Source organism: Euprymna scolopes, chromosome 45 (genome assembly GCF_053919585.1).
Source record: "Euprymna scolopes isolate OS-2025 chromosome 45, ASM5391958v1, whole genome shotgun sequence".
Classification (NCBI taxonomy): domain Eukaryota; kingdom Metazoa; phylum Mollusca; class Cephalopoda; order Sepiida; family Sepiolidae; genus Euprymna; species Euprymna scolopes.
The window spans coordinates 13127084-13149172 of NC_136526.1; the positions used below are offsets into that span (position 1 = coordinate 13127084).

General features: G+C 29.8%; 1 protein-coding gene across 1 annotated transcript in view; it reads left to right on the plus strand.

The window, feature by feature from the left end:
* The window catches only part of LOC145269264 (uncharacterized), a 116438-nt gene extending 104743 nt beyond the window's left edge, over nucleotides 1-11695 (plus strand). Inside the window, exons 14-15 of the mRNA XM_080124890.1 lie at nucleotides 5327-5447; nucleotides 11374-11695. Coding sequence (XP_079981016.1) covers nucleotides 5327-5447; nucleotides 11374-11497 — 245 coding nt within the window. The 3' untranslated portion in view covers nucleotides 11498-11695. The remainder of the gene's footprint in view (nucleotides 1-5326; nucleotides 5448-11373) is intronic.
* Nucleotides 11696-22089: the final 10394 nt, after the last annotated feature.

A 22089-nucleotide genomic window follows, 5' to 3' on the forward strand; every position in this document is an offset into this window, starting at 1 on the left:
AAGTAACCAGCCACTTTTTTCCCCATTGTACCAATTTTTTTTTAATTGATTAATAATTTAAAGCTCTCCTGTAGATTAAATAAAGTGTTGTTACATTATTGGATCTCCAGAAAATGCCGGGTAGCCTGATCATGCGCGATTATCAGTGTTTGGTTAGTAGTAATATTTCGATAACAAAAAGGAATGTTTGAATGAGATAATGAATGTTTTCGAAATGGATTAGGTATTTAGAATAATAAAATATTTATGTTAACTATTTTACAATATGTTGGAATTTTAACATAAGCAAAAAGTTTAGGATAATATTATCAAAACAAAAAAAAAATATCATCAAAACGAAAACAGGAATTTAGATGAAAAGGAATGTTTGAAGAACAGAAAGAATGTTATCAAAGCGGATTAAGTATTCAAACATGAAATGTTTATGTTAAAATATGTACCAGGAATGTTAACTTGATGAAAAGGAATTTTAGTTTTCATAAAATTAGATCAAATATTGTGCATGTGAAATATGAATGAGTCGGATTTACAATTTTTTTTTTTTTTAAATTGACTAATAATTTAAAGTTGCTCTTGTAGATTAAATAAAGTGTTACATTATTGGTTCTCTGGAAAATGCAGAGTAGCCTGATTGTGGGTAGTAGATATATTTCGATAACAAAAAGGGATGTTTGAATAAAAGAAGAAAATGTTATCGAAGCGTATTAGTTATCTAGAATTTTAACATAAGCAAAAGTTTAGGATAGCAGTATCAAAACAAAAACAGGAATTTAAATGAAAAGAACAGAAAGAATGTTATCAAAGCGGGTTACGTATTTAAAGATAAAATGTTTATGTTAAAATATGTACCAGGAATTTTAATTTGATGAAAAGGAATTTTAGTTGTCATAACTAACATAAACAAGAATTTTAGACCTGCAATAGAGAGGGTTTATTGGTGACGTCAGAACGAAAGAAAGAAAGGATTTAGATAGCTATACAAGTAGGCAGTGAATAGAGATCCGTTTTTGGTACCTAACGTGTTAGCAAATGGATGGGGGTTTGGAAGTCAAAAGGGATGAACAGTAAAACGTAGACTTGTCCAAAGCATGCCCAACTCCAAGAAGAGTCTTAGCGTTTCCTTTTTTTTTTTTTTTTTTTTTTTTGAGGAAATCATCTTTAATTGCAGGAAGCACAAAAGAACCTTTAAAAAGGTATGTGACTTTTGCTGGTTTCCTCACCAATAATGTTATCTGTCCCTTTGATAAAGACTGTCTGTCTGATCCGTTTTTGGTACCTAACGTGTTAGCAAATGGATGGGGGTTTGGAAGTCAAAAGGGATGAACAGTAAAACGTAGACTTGTCCAAAGCATGCCCAACTCCAAGAAGAGTCTTAGCGTTTCCTTTTTTTTTTTTTTTTTTTTTTTGAGGAAATCATCTTTAATTGCAGGAAGCACAAAAGAACCTTTAAAAAGGTATGTGACTTTTGCTGGTTTCCTCACCAATAATGTTATCTGTCCCTTTGATAAAGACTGTCTGTGTAAGTTGTCATTGTCAATAGTTGTAATACAGACTGTTATAAAAATATCCACAAACATGAACAAAAAAAGATGATTAATAGACGTTATATGTTCAAGAAAGTAGACAATCATAAAATGTTAAAACATGTATATGTACATATATCGACGCATTGCATCGACATATCTATCTCACAGAAGAAATGTTACGAGTTTGTCTCTGCTTTATCGTTATTTTCATGGAAAGTGTTCAACTGAGCTTCAATCTATGGTCCCCCCTTGCCAAACTTTCACAAGAAACACTAGACTAGCTGAAAACACTATCAATAATTTTCCCCACTCTTTATCTGTACCTAAACCTAAACATAGATTCCATGATCAAAGTTTCTTTCTTAGAACTGCACGCCTGTGGAATTGTCTTCCGTTTTCCTGCTTTCCAGCTGTCTATAATATGGTGGTCTTCAAGTCTAACGTGAACAAGTTTCTGATGAGCCGTTCCACTTAAGTTAACAAATTTACCGAACTTCCATTACTATCGATTACTATATTGTCCTTTTGACTACTCTACAGTCTTTAACCCTTATCCTTGAGTGGCCTATCGGCCTTGATAAGTGGTGACGTCTATGTAAAAAAAAAAAATATCATAACGTTAAAGAGATACCAGTTATATGCAACCACAATAAAGGGTGTTCCAAAAGTCTTGGACACATTTTGACATTGAATATCTCAAGAACTATTACGGATATAAAAACACATCTGGTATATTCAGAAAACTTGTAATCTCAAGTTTTTCATGGAATGTTCAAAGATGTTCCATGTGGGCACCATTGGTCATATGACACACATCAAGCCGATAGTCCAATTCTTGCCAAATGTGTATCAAAATTGCGTTGTCAGTGGTTGCAACAGCTTCTGTTATTCGGACCTTCAGCTCATCCACGTCTCTTGGAATAGGAGGCACATAGACCAGTCCTTTCACAAATCCCCGCAAAAAAAAAAAAAAATTTGCTTAGTATGAGATCTTTTTTGCGAAATGCACGTTGAACAAGTGTCCATGGTTCAGTTTTTGCAAATTCAATCACATAAAACGCATTTTCTGGTTGAGTGAACGCCATTACTGGATCTGAAAAGAAATGAAAAAAAAAAATTAATAGCCTTGCAAAAATACTTAATGCATGTAGGTTTAAAATGGCACCGCTACCATTTATAGTTAATCAGTTATGATGACTTGAAATGTACCGAAGACTTTTGGAAAATTCTCTATGTATTTATCTTTCTATTTTCTGTTCAGATCTTTCATGATGAAAGTCTTTTTAACAGTAATTCAAGACTAAACAAGTGTAATTGAAAGAGGAGAATGACTGAAATACATAGATAGATAGATTTATATATCTGCGTTACAGAAAATTTTTAAAAAACATTTGTACAGTTGCTTGGTTTCACACAGGAAACCAGTATTTGCCTTTTTTATGTTCAACTCTCTTCAGCCATTACTGGATCTGAAAAGAAATGAAACAAAACTAATAGCCTTACAAAAAAACGGTAAATATTACTTTACGCTACAACAGCACACCGACCATTCTAATTTGTTTTTTTAGGGGTATTCGAGTTCGTTGACAACGAATCTGATAATCAAACCTATTACAAATTTACCATTTGCCTGGTATTAACCACTTGACCCTGGGACTATTTTGTGCCATTTCATTGTCTACGTTATTGTGTTTTATATGATGCACACGTGCCTAGTAAAGTGACTTGTCATATTGCGGAGGAATCTTTAGCAGACTTTGAAATAGCAAGAAAGTTTTAAAAAGACTAAATAGATATGGTTCATTTTGTTAGTGTTATTTAGTTTTTAATGCTTTTTAATTGATCTTATGTTTTTTGTGCTTTTCTTTTTTTTTTTTGGTGTTATTTAGTTTTTAATGCTTTTTAATTGATCTTATGTTTTTTGTGCTTTTCTTTTTTTTTTTTTTTGGTGTTATTTAGTTTTTAATGCTTTTTAATTGATCTTATGTTTTTTGTGCTTTTCTTTTTTTTTTTTTTTGGTGTGTGTGTGTGGGGGGGGGGCATTCAATTACAGAACTTAGATACTTTTTAACAGGTGTTCCTGCAGTGTAATTAACCGTTTTTTCCGTAAGTAACGCATCGACATTAACCGAGCAGAAGAACCGTTTAATATTTCATAAAAGTTCTGGTTACATTAGGGAAGGGAACGGTGGAGTGGCGGGGAGTTGTGATGGCCATATGAACCATATTTATTTTTTGAAAGCTTGTTATTTTAAACGTCCACTAAAGATTCCTCAGCGATGTGGCAAGTCAATATATTGCCCTCTTCTCTCTCTCTCTCTCCCACCCTCTCTCTCTATGTCGTCTTCCTGTTCCTTCTCCCTCTCTATATATATTCCTACTTTATGCATCTATCAATATAAGTGTCTATAACCCTAACCCTAACTCCTCGTCGTGGACTATATTTATTTTTTGAAAACTTGTTATTTCAAATGTCTGCTAAAGATTTCTCTCTCTCTCTCTCCCTCTCCATCTCTCTCTCTCTATATATATCGTCTTCCTTTTCTCTCTCTCTCTCTATATAGATATATTCCTACTTTATGCATCTATCAATATAGGTGTATACAACACTAACCCTTGCTCCTTGTTGTGCTCCATATGCCCCCACAAATTTAATGTTTTTTTTTTCTTTTCAGCGCCTGTAGCAGTTTCTAAAAGTACTGGTTACATTAGGGAAGGGAGCAGTGGAGTGGTGGGGAGTTGTGATGGCCATATGGACCATATTTATTTTTTGAAAACTTGTTATTTCAAATCAAATTACAGCATCAACGCTCTGATCCCCATCTGGCATCAATTGGAATGGATGGCTCTCGTCTAGGAGAATCCCCGTGTTTTGACAAACTTCTGGGTTTGTCCTTTACTCCTGATCTGAAATGGAACACTTACATCAAGTCTGTTGCCAAGGTCGCTGGAAAGATGGTGGGATCCTTCTACCGCTCCAGAAGATATCTCATTACTGATGCAAGTCAAGTACGTCCAAGGATCGAATACTGCTGCCACATCTGGGCAGGAGCTGCTAAAAACAGCCTATCCTGCCTTGACAGAGTACAAAATAGACTTTGTGGCTTAGTGGGGGATGACCTTTTCTCTACCCTGCAACCTCTCTCCCACAGAAGAGACATTGCGAGCCTATCCTTGTTTTATCATTATTTCCATGGCAGGTGCTCGTCTGAACTCCAATCTCTGGTCCCCCCTCGCCAATCTTTCACGAAAAACACCCGTCTAGCTGAATCCACTGTGAAAAATTTCCCCCACTCTTTATCTGTGCCTAAATCAAAACATGGATTCCATGTACAAAGCTTCTTTCTTAGAACTGCACGCCTGTGGAACTCTGTTCCATCTGCCTGCTTCCCACCTGACTACAACTTGGATGTGTTCAAGTCCAACGTTAACAAATTCCTAATGAACTGCCCTCTTAAGTAAACACTTCATTAAATCTCCACACTAACGTACTGTACTTGCAATAACCCTTATCCCTGAGTGGCTTCTGGGCCTTGATAAGTGGTGACCACCGTGTAATAAAAAAAAAAAAATATGTCCGCTAAAGATTTCTCCATGATGTGTCAAGTCAATATATCATCCTCTTCTCTCTCTCTCTCTCCCCGTTCCTCTCTCTATATATTGTTTTCCTTTTCTCTCTATATATATAGATATATTCCTACTTTATGCATCTATCAATATAGGTGTATACAACACTACCCCTTGCTCCTTGTTGTGCTCTATATACCCCCACAAATTTTATGTTTTCTTTTTCTTTTCAGCTCCTGTAGCAGTTTCTAAAACGAAAATGATTCTTGCGATTGTAATTCCACTGTTGGTGTTCGTAGTATGTTTGATTGGAGGCATTTACATGTACATGCGCCACAAACGTAAATCATTATTGTAAGTTATAAAAGAGCTTTTCCCTTTCTTTTTTGACGTCATCCTCTTAGTTTCCTTCATATGCATCTACTACTAATTTAGTATTTCCTTTTTCTTTATTTATGTCATTTATTTATTTACATCATCAGCTTACCGGCTTTTCCCTTTGTGTCTACTACTAATTTAGTATTTCCCTTTTTTCTTTATTTACGTCATTTATTTATTGCTGCTGCTACTGCTATCATTGCTCTTCTTTTTCTTATGTGTTAATCCGGAGCTATTGTATTTTTTCTTCTCCACTTAATATGATCACAGCCTTGGTCTGGGTGAAGGCTGATTAAAAACAAAGATGCTTTTCAATCAAATATCTTGCCTTGATAGTTCAAAACCAGCTTCGAAATCTAGTAGGTGATGCCCTTTTCTCGTCCCTGCAACCTCTTTCCCACACAAGAGACGTTGCGAGCCTGTCTCTGCTCTATCGTTATTTTCATGGCAAGTACTCGTCTGACCTCCAATCTATGGTCCTTCCTTGCCAAACTTTCATTAAAAACACTCGACTAACTACAACTATTATCAACTTTCCCCACTCTCTATCTGTGCCTAAACACATATTTCATGAAGAAAGCCTTTTTCCTAGAACTGCCTGCAAGTGGAACACTGTTTCATTGTCTGCTTCCTGTCCGATTTCAATATTGTAGCCTTCAAGTCCAATGTAAACAAGTTCTTGTTGAGCTGTCCCCTTAAATTATACAAATTCTACCCCATCTGCACTATTAACGATTACTAAATTATCACTTTACATTCATTAACCCTTATCCTCGAATCGCCTTTGCGCCTTGATAAGTGGTGACACCCTTGTTAAAAAAAAAAAATAAATAACTTGCCTGTTGCAACTATTTTCTTAATAGTGAGCAATCCACTGCTAACAGGCAATATGGAAAACAAATATTAGTTTGACAAGAAAGTTTTTGCGGTTTTTAACTTTGTAATTCAGACGAACATATCTCGGCTCAAACAAATATTTATTGATTGAAATAAACACCATCAGAATCAACACACTTTTTGCCAACGCAAAACAAGTGTATTTATGTCAGTAACGTAGAAATCTTGCGTTCTGGTGGCGATGAGGTCGATGAAGGTGTTTTTGATATCACTTAGGTTTCGGAGCATTTCTCACAGACAGTTGTCGAGATGCTTGAAAAAGTGGTAGTCGGTGGGTGAGAGATCTGGAGAGTATGGCGAATGAGGCAGAGTTTCGTAGTCCAATTCGTTTAACTTGGGCAGGGTCAGTTTAGCAACGTGCGGTCAGGCATTGTCATGGAGGAGAATTGGGCCTTTTTTGTTGGCTGATACTGGGCGTTGTTGTCGAAGTTTCTGATACATTTCGTGCATTTGTTGACTACGTCTCTGCCGTAATCGTTTTGCCTACATTAAAAAAACTGTTATGAATGAGGCTGCTCACAGACCAGCAAACAGTCAGCGTGACCTTCTTATGCAACTCTGGCTTCGGGAAGTGTCACGGAGCTTTGGCGGCATTTAACCACTGAGTTGTTGTAAAGAACCCACTTTTCATCACAAGTCACAACCTGGTCGAGAATGTTAACTCGTAAATGGTTTCTGCCATTTCCGGGACTGACTAAATATTCCCCACCCACTCGTAAAAATATACATGAAATATAGTAATGTTAATTCCTAAACGGTTTCTGCCATTTCCGGGACTTAATATCCCCCAACCCTACTCTTAAAAATATACATGAAATATAGTAATGTTAATTCGTAAATGGTTTCTGCCATTTCCAGGACCTATTTAATATCCTCCACACCACTCATAAAAGTATACATGAAATATAGTAATGTTAACTCGTAAACGGTTTCTGCCATTTCGGGAACTAACTCCATACCTTCACCTCACTCATAAAAGTATACATGAAATATAGTAATGTTAACTCGTAAATGGTTTCTGCTATTTCCGGGACTGACTTAAAATCCCCCACCCCACCATTCTAGTTGCGTAAAAGAAGGGAAGATGACGCTTTATAACGGAGTTTCTTTTGGTTGTCATTCAATTCGTGAATTCAAAAGCAGGTTTTCGAACAGTTGTACAATGATTGGCTTCGACTGAGCCTCCTAATTGGACATTGTCAACATCCGACGACCAAATACTACACTCATTATCTTCAAGACTCTCATCGCCACCATGAAATTTCTTACACCACCATTGTGCTATGTGTTCAGTAGTAGTTCTTGGACCCTACACTTTGTTGATATCACCAGCTGTTTCAGCAGCTTTTCAGCCTAGCTTGAATTGAAATAAGAAAATTGTGTGAATTTACTTTTTTCCATCTTGTATTCAACGTTCTGAAAAGAAGACATAATTGTTTTAAAACGATTGTAATTTAAACGATTTGATAGAATGAAAAAATGCTCTTTAAAATAATATAAAAAGTAAAGGTATTATGATGAAAACTTATTTAAAAATACATCATTTGAAATCAAAATTAAAAATTCCGCACTTGATTCAGACACTTGGATCACTGGGTATATTTGCCAGGTAGTTTTTATTATTTTATAGTTTTGTTTATTGACAAGTTATTCAGTGCATGTAAAGATTTTGGACTTATCATCAATCAAAAAAATCTTTTATGTATTCTTTTTTTCTTTCAATTTTTTTCATTTTGTTTTAGCTGGGGTAGGTGCATCCTACAGGATGCCATACATTCACCCACAATCCTAGACATTCACCCACAATCTCAGACATTCACCCACAATCTCAAACATTCACCCACAATCTCAAACATTCCAACCGAGATATCTTTTCATGATTCTAATTTTCACTTTAAGTGCAACTGTTTCCCTTTTCTCCTAATTAAAGGGAGTTTCGTACAAACCCAAAATGTACGAAACTAAGAATGATAAAGTATACGAAATACAAAAAATCGAATATAAGAACCAGAATAAAAATAATAAATGTAAACAGGGGGGATGCACCACTACTGGTACAAAAAAAAATTCCAACATACATTTAAACGTCTGCATATCAGTACAGCCAGGGAAGCAGGCAGCAGGAAGGGAATTCCAAAGTCTAGCTGTTCGAGGGAAGAAACTATTAGAATAGAAAGCTTTCTGGCATTTAGGGACATCAGCAGTGAAGGGGGTGAGATCTTATTGCTAAGCAGGTTTGTCGGGGATATGTACGTCGAGGGGGTACAAGTGAAACAAGTTCATCAGAACACATTCCATTAAAATATTTGTAAAACAGGCACAGTGATGCAACATTGTGGCGATGAGACAGGGGCTGGAGCTTAGTTGATAAAGTGGGACTGATTAGATTAGCAACTCTTTTTCGGACTTTATCCAAGATGAAGAGACTAGTGGTAGATGCACCAACCCAGATGTGGCAACAATACTCCATGCATGGGCGAATGGTGGCCTTGGAAAGGTAAAGGATACTCTCAGGCGCGAGTAGTCTTCTAACTCGATAAAGTAAACTCACCTTCTTTGAAGCAGCCTTTGCAATGTCCTCTATGTATTTTTTCGGGTTCATATTGCCCGCAAATGTTAGGCCGAGGAGTTTGAAGGTAGAATTCTCAGGTAGGGTGCTATTTGTTATGGATATAGGCGGTTAGAGGGGTATCTTGTAATTGTTAAAGGGGAGTAGCTTAGTTTTACTAGCATTAAATGTTACCATCCATTTGCGGTCCCATTCCATAATGGTCTGGAAGTCATTTTCTAACGATTCTGCCATTGTCTTAAATTTATGTACATCTGTTCTTCCTTCATGCATATTATAGAGCATTGTATCATCAGCAAATATACTCATCTCGGACATAATATTATCAGGAAGATCGTTAATGACTATCAGAAAAAATAGTGGTCCAAGGATCGACCCCTGAGGTACTTATCTACAAAAACTGATTAAGGACTTGTTTTTAACAACTAAACTAGTGGACATTAACACAATGAACACAGAACCGCTTACCACACACAAATGCACATATATATTCACACACACACACACACACACACACATACACATATATAAGTTAGAAACGCATTTCATCCAAGGCATGAAAATTGTTAAACAAAATGTTTTTACTATAGGCTTTAAAAATAAAGGTACAAGATTCGATTTGAAATTTATTTATCTTAAAAGTATACTTTTATAAATTTTACAAAGTAAGGTATAAAAATTTAATACCTTACTTTGTAAAATGTATAAAAGTGCACTTTTAAGATAAATAAATTTCAAATTGAATCTTGTACCTTTATTTTTAAAGCCTATAGTAAAAACATTTTGTTTAACAATTTTCATGCCTTGGATGAAATGCGTTTCTAACTTGTATCGTATCTTTTTAAGATTATATTTAATTTAATTTATTAATTTGGATTAAAAAAAAAAAATGAATGTGGTTTTGTATGTATTTATAAAAACTCTCCTACTCTCTATTTTAGTTTGTGTTTCTCCTCACACCACAACTCATTTTTGCAACCCCCTCTTTGTATTATTAGAGGTCTGAATATGCTCTCTGTTTCAGTTTGTATTTCTTCTCACACCACAACTCTTTTCTGCAACTCCCTCTTTGTCATGCATGTTTGAATAATGAGAAAATCTGAATTTTTTTAACAAAAACTTTAAAATAACTTTTTTAGATTAAATTTTTTTAAACTTCTTTCAGAATAGAAAATCTTTACAATTTAATAAGGAACATATTTCATATAGGTTTCATTAAAAATATTCAGTAGATAATGAGAAAAATAGAGATGAAAATTTCAAAAGGACTTTATAACTGGTTACGCTCAATAGTAGTCCTTGCTAGCGAAAGCCTTTGTTATTATTATTCTATTATTTAAAACATTTTGTGTCCTGCTCTTTCGCGCGAGGACTAATATATATATATATATAGGGAGAGAGAGAGAGGAAGGGAGAGACAGATAGAGAGAGAGAGAGAGAGGAAGGGAGAGACAGGCAGAGAGAGAGAGAAGAAAAAGAAAAGTTTGGTAGAAACATTGCTTATAAATTATGTAAGTATATAGAAAAACTGATAGTAATATATATATATATATACATATAATACAATATTTATTACAACACTATATATATTTCAAGGCCGTACCAGTGGTTTCATTGCACTGAATCAACCACTGTGAATGAAACCACTGGTATGGCCTTGAAATATGTATATATAGTGTTGTAATAAATATTGTATCTTCAGCTCTCACATCCACGATCGAGCACTTTATTGGATTTTTTTCATCGCCTCCTGACACGCTATATACATATATATATATATGTATATATATGTATATATTTATATGTATGTATATATGTATATATGGTGATTGTCACTTCTTGACAGAAGAAGACCATCTTTCCCTTGCTTTATCGTTGATTACTCAATCATTTTCATGTATTTTTGAAATATTTTTTTTTATATAAATTATGTACACATATATACACCTATACACACACACATATATACATGTGGAGATGTGATCCAGATGCATCAATTCCTATTTTCTGTGCAAACGAAGTTGGCTCTTCAGACCACCCTGCTCTTACAGTCTGTTGCAAAGGTCACACTTAAACTGAGATTGAGGGATGCCAACTGGTGCTGCTCTACTGTGGACGCTCATATAACGTATATATATATATATATATATATATATATATATATATATATATATATATAACGATTCTGCTATTGTCTTAGATTTATGTACATCCGTTCTTCCCTCGTGAATATTATAGAGCGTTGTATCATCAGCAAATATACCCATCTTGGACACAATATTATCATGCATATTATAGAGTGTTGAACGATGTGTCGTATGCATTCCTTTTTTTGTTCATTATAGACTGAAAATTTTATTTCGAAATAAACTATTGGAAATTTATTAGAAAAAATTATATTTGGTGTTCACATTTTAATTTTTTTTTTTTTTACAGAAGTGTTTTAGGAGTTGCTCGTTATGATGCTGACCAAGACGATCTTCTTGTTAACATGGAAGAAGTTGGACGACTGGACACAAACTTTCACAATCCAACATACTCCCAACTGTCTGTCTATTGACCTCTGTACATTAAACTCCAGCCATTGAGTGCTCAAAATAGCCAAGTTGTGAGGTCTCTCTTGGCTTTGTAAAAACAAAGATTTTTCAACACCCGCCGAAATTTGGCTCTACAGAGAGGATGAACCTCACCACTCCTTATTTTGTTTTTATTTTGTAAAAAGTTTAAAAAAGAAAAAAATATTACTAATTTTACAGTTTGTTGGATTTATTAATTTTTTTTTATTTCTGTCTTACTTTGGTTTTACTGTTTAAATGTCTTAATTTGATCAGAATTCATGGGATGATCTGATATTTGATTGTTACAGTGAATTGGGAAAAAATTTCCATTAAAAAAATAATCATGTCCATTATTTTAGTAAATGGGAACAAAAATGGTGGAAAAATGAGATAAAAAGAAAAACAGAAAGTTAAGAAAAATTAACTTTTTATTTCTTTTTGTTACATTTTATTTTTTATTATTTATCTTTTTATTATCTTTTTATGTTTTTATTATTCATCTTTTTATTTATCATTTTATTATTTGTCTTTGTATTATTTATCTTTTATTTATCTTTTTATTAGTTATCTTTTTATTAGTTAGTTTTTTATTAGTCATCATTTTATTATTCATCTTTTTATTATTTATCTTTTTATTATTTATATTTTTATTATTCATCTTTTTATTATCTTTTTATTATTCATCTTTTTATTATCTTTTTATTATCTTTTTATTATTCATCTTTTTATTATCTTTTTATTATTCATCTTTTTATTATCTTTTTATTATCTTTTTATTATTCATCTTTTTATTATCTTTTTATTATTCATCTTTTTATTATTCATCTTTTTATTATTTATATTTTTATTATTCATCTTTTTATTATCTTTTTATTATTCATCTTTTTATTATCTTTTTATTATCTTTTTATTATTCATCTTTTTATTAGTTGTCTTTTTTTATTTATTTTTTATTAGTAATCTTTTTATTATTTATACTTTTATTATTTATATTTTTATTATATTTTTATTATCTTTTTATTATCTTTTTATTAATTTTCCTTTTATTAGTTATCTTTTTAGTAGTTGTCTTTTTATCATTTATTTTTTACTAATTATCTTTTTATCTTTTTATCATTTATCTTTTTATTATTTATCTTTTTATTAGTAATCTTTTTATTATTTATCTTTTTATCTTTTTATTAGTAATCTTTTTATTAGTTATCTTTTTATTAGTTATCTTTTTATTATTTATCTTTTTTTATTTACCTTTTTATTAGTAATCTTTTATTATCTTTTTATCATTTTTCCTTTTATTAGTTATCTTTTTAGTAGTTATCTTTTTATTATTTATTTTTTATTAGTTATCTTTTTATTATTTATCTTTTTATTAGTAATCTTTTTATTAGTAATCTTTTTATTAGTAATCTTTTTATTAGTAATCTTTTTATTATTTGTCCTTTTATTAGTTATCTTTTTATTAGTTGTCTTTTTATTATTTATTTTTTATCAGTTATCTTTTTATTATTCATCTTTTTATTTATCATTTTATTATTTGTCTTTTTATTATTCATCTTTTTATTATTTATCTTTTTATTAGTAATCTTTTTATTATTTTTTATTATTTGTCCTTTTATTAGTTATCTTTTTATTAGTTATCTTTTTATTAGTTAGTTTTTTATTAGTCATCATTTTATTATTCATCTTTTTATTATTCATCTTTTTATTATCTTTTTATTATTCATCTTTTTATTATCTTTTTATTAGTCATCTTTTTATTATTCATCTTTTTATTAGTTGTCTTTTTTTATTTATTTTTTATTAGTAATCTTTTTATTTATATTTTTATTATTTATATTTTTATTATATTTTTATTATCTTTTTATTATCTTTTTATTATTTTTCCTTTTATTAGTTATCTTTTTAGTAGTTGTCTTTTTATTATTTATTTTTTATTAGTTATCTTTTTATCTTTTTATTATTTATCTTTTTATTATTTATCTTTTTATTATTTATCTTTTTTTATTTATCTTTTTATTAGTAATCTTTTTATTATCTTTTTATCATTTTTCCTTTTATTAGTTATCTTTTTAGTAGTTGTCTTTTTATTATTCATTTTTTATTAGTTATCTTTTTATTATTTATCTTTTTATCTTTTTATTAGTTATCTTTTTATTAGTAATCTTTTTATTAGTTATCTTTTTATTAGTAATCTTTTTATTAGTAATCTTTTCATTATTTGTCCTTTTATTAGTTATCTTTTTATTAGTTGTCTTTTTATTATTTATTTTCTATTAGTTATCTTTTTATTATTCATCTTTTTATTTATCATTTTATTATTTGTCTTTTTATTATTCATCTTTTTATTATTTATCTTTTTATTAGTAATCTTTTTATTAGTAATCTTTTTATTATTTTTTATTATTTGTCCTTTTATTAGTTATCTTTTTATTAGTTATCTTTTTATTATTTATCTTTTTTTATTTATCTTTTTATTAGTAATCTTTTTATTATCTTTTTATTATTTGACCTTTTATTAGTTATCGTTTTATTAGTTGTCTTTTTATTATTCATCTAATTCGTTATTTTTTATTAGCCATCTTTTTATTAGTCATCTTTTTATAGTAAATTAAAAAAAATTCAATGTGTATTTATCAAACGCACACAATATCTTGCTTGATAGTTTTATTGATACAGAAATTATGAGGCAAATTCCAATGAAAAGTCTCGAATTAAACTGGATTATAAAGGTGAAACCAAATATAGTATCTGTATCCTGATCCAGGCATTCCTGATCAGCAACTTACCCATGATTAGTTTTAGGATTAACAAAGAGCATCTTTTCGTCTTCATCATCATTATCATGCTGTAAATTCCAGAAAGTCATTAGATTCTACAAAACATCTAATGGAATACCTCCTTGCCTTATTTTGTTTTTGTTTTGTAAAAATTTTAAAAAAGAAAAAATATTACTGATTTTAAAGTTTGTTGGATTTATTAATGTTGTATCTCTGTCTTAAATTTTTTTAATATCAAACATATATAATTTGTTTTTATTACTATTTTTTTTAGTTTGTTTAGTTACCTATGTTTCCACTACCGGAATCGAATTAATGATGTGATAGTTTCATCAGACTTTGCAGACTGAAATATTTATTATACTAAATATTTCAGTGGAATCATATGTAACTAAACAGACTAAAAAACGGTAATAAAAACACATTTTGCTCTACAGTAGTATTGAGCACTTTTAAGGTTTTTTACCATTTACTCATATATATATATAATATGTGTGTTCATGTATATGGGTGCAAATGAATACACAGGAAGATATAGATATATGTGCATGTATTAGCATGACTGTTATGTTACTGTAAGAAGGTAAGTGTGTTTATTTTGGCTGGCACCATGTGCTTTTCATGTGTGTAAATAGTCTGCCTCTGGCTTGTTATTGAGGAATTATGTATATATCTATGAATTTTGTATACATGGGAGTAGATGAATCTGCAACTGGTATTGGGAACTGTCCTACAACAAAAATACAACATGGATTGGAAACCCATTTGCTTCTTCTACAGAAAATTGACAGAAGCCAAAACCCACTACAGCATAAGATAAATAATAAAAAGATAAATAAAAAGATAAATAATAAAAAAATAATAATCAAAAGATAATAAAAAAATAAATAATAAAAAGATAATACAAAGAAAAATAATAAAATGATAAATAAAAAGATAACTAATAAAAAGATAAATAATAAAAAGATAAATAATAAAAATATAAATAATAAAAAGATGATTAATAAAAAGACAAATAATAAAAAGATAAGTAATAAAAAGATAACTAAAAAAAGATAACTAATAAAAAGATAACTAATAAAAAGATAACTAATAAAAAGACACATAATAAAAAGATAAATAATAAAAAGATAAATAATAAAAATATAAATAATAAAAAGACAAATAATAAAAAGATAAGTAATAAAAAGATAACTAAAAAAAGATAACTAATAAAAATATGACTAATAAAAAGATAACTAATAAAAAGACACATAATAAAAAGATAAATAATAAAAAGATAAATAATAAAAATATAAATAATAAAAAGATAACTAATAAAAAGATAAGTAATAAAAAGATAACTAAAAAAAGATAACTAATAAAAATATGACTAATAAAAAGATAACTAATAAAAAGATAACTAATAAAAAGACAAATAATAAAAAGATAACTAATAAAAAGATAACTAATAAAAAGATAACTAATAAAAAGATGACTAATAAAAAGATAACTAATAAAAAGATAACTAATAAAAAGATAACTAATAAAAAGATAACTAATAAAAAGATGACTAATAAAAATATGACTAATAAAAAGATAACTAATAAAAAGATAACTAATAAAAAGATAACTAATAAAAAGATAACTAATAAAAAGATAACTAATAAAAATATGACTAATAAAAAGATAACTAATAAAAAGATAACTAATAAAAAGATAACTAATAAAAATATGACTAATAAAAATATGACTAATAAAAAGATGACTAATAAAAAGATGACTAATAAAAAGATAACTAATAAAAAGATGACTAATAAAAAGATAAAAAAAAAGATAAATAATAAAAAGATAACTAATAAAAAGACAATTAATAAAAAGACAACTAATAAAAAGACAACTAATAAAAAGACGACTAATAAAAAGATGACTAATAAAAAGATAACTAATAAAAAGACAAATAATAAAAAGATGACTAATAAAAAGATAATAAAAAGATAATAAAAAGACAAATAATACAATGATAAATGAAAAGATGACTAATAAAAAGATAAAAAAGAATAAATAATAAAAAGACAAATAATAAAAAGATAACTAATAAAAAGATGACTAATAAAAAGATAACTAATAAAAAGATGACTAATAAAAAGATAACTAATAAAAAGATAATAAAAAGATAACTAATAAAAAGATAACTAATAAAAAGATAACTAATAAAAAGATGACTAATAAAAAGATGACTAATAAAAAGATGACTAATAAAAAGATGACTAATAAAAAGATAACTAATAAAAAGATAAATAATAAAAAGATAAATAATAAAAATATAAATAATAAAAAGATGATTAATAAAAAGACAAATAATAAAAAGATAAGTAATAAAAAGATAACTAAAAAAAGATAACTAATAAAAAGATAACTAATAAAAAGATAACTAATAAAAAGACACATAATAAAAAGATAAATAATAAAAAGATAAATAATAAAAATATAAATAATAAAAAGACAAATAATAAAAAGATAAGTAATAAAAAGATAACTAAAAAAAGATAACTAATAAAAATATGACTAATAAAAAGATAACTAATAAAAAGACACATAATAAAAAGATAAATAATAAAAAGATAAATAATAAAAATATAAATAATAAAAAGATAACTAATAAAAAGATAAGTAATAAAAAGATAACTAAAAAAAGATAACTAATAAAAATATGACTAATAAAAAGATAACTAATAAAAAGATAACTAATAAAAAGACAAATAATAAAAAGATAACTAATAAAAAGATAACTAATAAAAAGATAACTAATAAAAAGATGACTAATAAAAAGATAACTAATAAAAAGATAACTAATAAAAAGATAACTAATAAAAAGATGACTAATAAAAATATGACTAATAAAAAGATAACTAATAAAAAGATAACTAATAAAAAGATAACTAATAAAAAGATAACTAATAAAAATATGACTAATAAAAAGATAACTAATAAAAAGATAACTAATAAAAAGATAACTAATAAAAATATGACTAATAAAAATATGACTAATAAAAAGATGACTAATAAAAAGATGACTAATAAAAAGATAACTAATAAAAAGATGACTAATAAAAAGATAAAAAAAAAGATAAATAATAAAAAGATAACTAATAAAAAGACAATTAATAAAAAGACAACTAATAAAAAGACAACTAATAAAAAGACGACTAATAAAAAGATGACTAATAAAAAGATAACTAATAAAAAGACAAATAATAAAAAGATGACTAATAAAAAGATAATAAAAAGATAATAAAAAGACAAATAATACAATGATAAATGAAAAGATGACTAATAAAAAGATAAAAAAGAATAAATAATAAAAAGACAAATAATAAAAAGATAACTAATAAAAAGATGACTAATAAAAAGATAACTAATAAAAAGATGACTAATAAAAAGATAACTAATAAAAAGATAATAAAAAGATAACTAATAAAAAGATAACTAATAAAAAGATAACTAATAAAAAGATGACTAATAAAAAGATGACTAATAAAAAGATGACTAATAAAAAGATGACTAATAAAAAGATAACTAATAAAAAGATAATAAAAAGATAACTAATAAAAAGATAATAAAAAGACAAATAATAAAAAGACAAATAAAAAAATCATAATTAAAAAAATGACTAATAAAAAGACAAATAATAAAAAGATAAAAAAAAGACAACTAATAAAAAGACAACTAATAAAAAGATAAATAATAAAAAGTTAACTAATAAAATTTTTATATAGATAGAGAATTTGATGAAGTGTTTACTTAATGGGGCGTTTCATTAGGAATTTGTTAACGTTGGACTTGAACACATCCAAGTTGTAGTCAGATAACTAATAAAACGATAAATAATAAAAAGATAACTAATAAAAAGACAAATAATAAATAAAAAAATAAAATAATAAATAAAAAATAACTAATAAAAAGATAACAAAAAGATAATAAAAAGATGACTAATAAAAAGATGACTAATAAAAAGATAAATAATAAAAAGATGACTAATAAAAAGATGACTAATAAAAAGATGACTAATAAAAAGATAAATAATAGAAAGATAAATAATAAAAAGACAAATAATAAAAATATAACTAATAAAAAGATGACAAAAAGATAATAAAAAGATAAATAATAAAAAGATAAATAATAAAGATAACTAATAAAAAGATGACTAATAAAAAGATAACTAATAAAAAGACAATAAAAAGATATATAATAAAAAGATAACTAATAAAAATATAAATAATAAAAAGATGACTAATAAAAAGATGACTAATAAAAGGATAAATAATAAAAAGACAAATAATAAAATGATAAATAAAAAGATAATAATCAAAAGGTAATAAAAAGGTAACTAATAAAAAGATGAATAATAAAAAGATAACTAATAAAATTTTTATATAGATAGAGAATTTGATGAAGTGTTTACTTAAGGGGCGTTTCATTAGGAATTTGTTAACGTTGGACTTTAACACATCCAAGTTGTAGTCAGGTGGGAAGCAGGCAGACAGAACAGAGTTCCACAGACGTGCAGTTCTAAGAAAGAAGCTTTGTACATGGAATCCACGTTTTGATTTAGGCACAGATAAAGAGTGGGGGGAAGTTTTTCACAGTGGATTCAGCTAGACGGGTGTTTTTCGTGAAAGATTGGCGAGGGGGGACTAGAGATTGGAGTTCAGATGAGCACCTGCCATGGAAATAACGATAAAACAAGGATAGGCTCGCAAGATCTCTTCTGTGGGAGAGATGTTGCAGGGTAGAAAAAAGGGCATCCCCCACTAAGCCAGGAAGTCTATTTTGTACTCTGTCAAGGCATGATAGGCTGTTTTTAGCAGCTCCTGCCCACATATGGCAACAGTATTCCATCCTTGGACATACTTGGCTTTTATATAGATAGAGAATTGCATCAGTAGTGAGATATCTTCTGGAGCGGTAGAAGGATCCCGCCATCTTTCCAGCGACCTTGGCAACAGACTTGATATACGTGTTCCATTTCAGATCAGGAGTAAAGGTCAAACCCAGAAGCTTGTCAAAACACGGGGCTTCTCCTAGACGAGAGCCATCCATTTCAATTGATGCCAAATGGAGATCAGAGCATTGATGATGTAAAGATAGGAGTTTGGTTTTAGATGCATTAAAGGTAACCAGCCACGTCTTCCCCCACTGAAGTAGACTTTTTTTATTTACAACGCATAAAATGATACAAATTGCATCTGTCAGTCTTAGTCCGCTATTATTTGTGTTTATGTGTCAAAATTATCACCGACAGACCTTTTTATAATATCTCGTTGTTTTGAGCAATGGCTCTTCAGTTTTGGTTCTAGAGTTTAGGGCGATTTCAACTATTATCACTACATGATCAGCATGCCCAAGTGGGCTCTAGGCATTCGTAACACAATCATCGGGAACTGTGGTCAGAAACAGATCTAAAAGTGATGCGTTTTGTTCTTGCTGGTGAGGGAAATGGGTTGGAAACGTAACCATCTGTGATAGGGAATGAGATATAGAGAAGCTATGTGTTGTGCTACCAGCTGCCTCTGTGTAAGTAGAAAATCCAAGCCAGTTGTTGTGGTGGACATTGAAGTCACCAAATACATGCACTTGTGCGCTAGTGTCGAGGGGAAAGTGCTGTATCTATGCTGTCAAAGACTTTGTTTATTAGGGTACAGTCCTGGGTCGAGGGAGAACGGTGGAGAAAATAAAAGTAACTAATGTTATGTTGCATATTAAGTCTAAAGCACATAAAGGCTTGACCGTCCGATTCTAGTTTTGTTACTCTAGTCAAGGGGAGGGTGTTTCGAATATAGACTCCAAGCCCGTGCATATGTCTGTCAGAATCCTTACGGCAGAGTGGGAGAAGCCTCTATTGGGCGCCTTGCAGTCTTCCACAGACAAACATTCGCCCCAAGAGATTCGACAGATGGACTACATCCTCCAGTTTACAGCTGACATCTAGGAGGTCGAGGGAGCCGACAAGATCCCAGCAGAGGCCTTGTTATGTGGAATTCTTTCCTGAACCTTCTATCGACGTTAACAGATTGTCTGATGAACAGAAAAATGCTCTGCTCGTGATATGAGCACTTTTTTTTATATAAATGTAAAAAAAATATATACTAATATAAATTTTCAGAAACTTCGTATTGGGGGGGCGGTATTATAGAGGAATAATGAAGAACACTGGTTGCTAAGACACAGGTGGGTGACTTCCCCTTATGCAGTGAGACCCAAATAGCAGGATGCGAAAGCACGCTTTCTCTACAAGCGGTCAAAACCCATGTGGGGGAAGAATGTAAAGTGACACTATCGTAACCTCTAATCCTACCTTACAAGATCCAAGTGCGCCGGGAATGACGTCAAAGAAGCCAAAATGGGGGACGTAGAATACCCGGTGATTAGGTAAGTGTGACGACCTGATATTTCAGGGCACTGCGTGGCAGAATATTTAACGTTATCTATACCAGACGGCCAGACAACAGGAGAAGAGAGATGACGGGCAAGACAAGCAATACATTTTTCTCCACTGACCCTCCCCGCCAACAAGCACTCCTACATTATGTCATAACTTTGATTCTGAGATCGAAATAGTTGATTTTAATAAACAAAATATTTTTTAACCCGTTGTGTGTGTATCATGTCGCTATCCAGTGGGTAAATTGAAATGGAGACAGCCCACAAAAATGAGAAAAATCACCCTACCTTGCATGGTAGAGAACACATATTCTGCATGCTGAATGCATTCCAACATTGGCGGAATATATCCGTCTTATCTAAGATAGAGATTCCACCCAGATGGGGAGTTTTTTGTTTTTTTTTTGTTTTTGTTTTTCATTTCAGTCAAAGTTTTCACAAATTAAAAGGCCCCCTACCTGGGGCTTATACTTGAACTCTATATGAAATACATAAATATTTTAAAGTTCTATTAAAGTTCTTTACGTCTCAAACATTGAGTTAGTAAATATGTTATACAGGGTGGTCAAAAAGTCAGGTAACATGTTAAAGGTAGAAAAAACAATATGATCCATTATAATCTCTATTCGTTTAATATTATTTCTTGGATGAAATTTTTCCACAACGATGGATTGGTCGCCGTGGCCCAGTTGAATGGCCAGCCAGATCTCCGGATCTTACCCCTCCTGATTTCTGGCTTTGGGGCTATGTAAAGGATATCGTTTATGGCAAGAAGCCTGATACAATAGCGTCTTTAAAGTTATTTATTGAAGAGGAGATTGCGCGGATATCAGCTGACATGATTACACGTGTTACACAATCAGTGGTTAATCGCTTCCAGCGATTGATAGAGAGAAATGGACGACAATTAACAAAATAAACATATTTCATGTTTGTTTCATTTTATATTTCAATGTATGGTACTTAAATATACGTGTATTGCTAATATCGTTTTTCTTTAAAATGTTACCTGACTTTTTGGCCACCCTGTAGTATATCTTTTTTGTGGTCTCTTGGTCTTAGTTATACTTTTTTTTTTTTTTTACATGGAAGTCACCACTTATCAAGGCCCGGAAGCCACTCAGGGATAAGGGTTATTGCGTGTACAGTAATCAATGGGATAGTATCGTAGTAATCGTTAGTATTGGAGATTTGATAAAGTGTCTTACTTAAGGGGGCGGTTCATCAGGAATTTGTTTATGTTGGACTTGAAGACATCCAAGTTGTAGTCAGGTGGGAAACAGGCAAACGGAAGAGAGTTCCACGTGTGTAATTGGAAACGGAGACAGCTCACAAAAATGAGAATGGTAAAGAACACTTGTTCCGTATGCTGAATGCATTCCAGCATTGGCAGA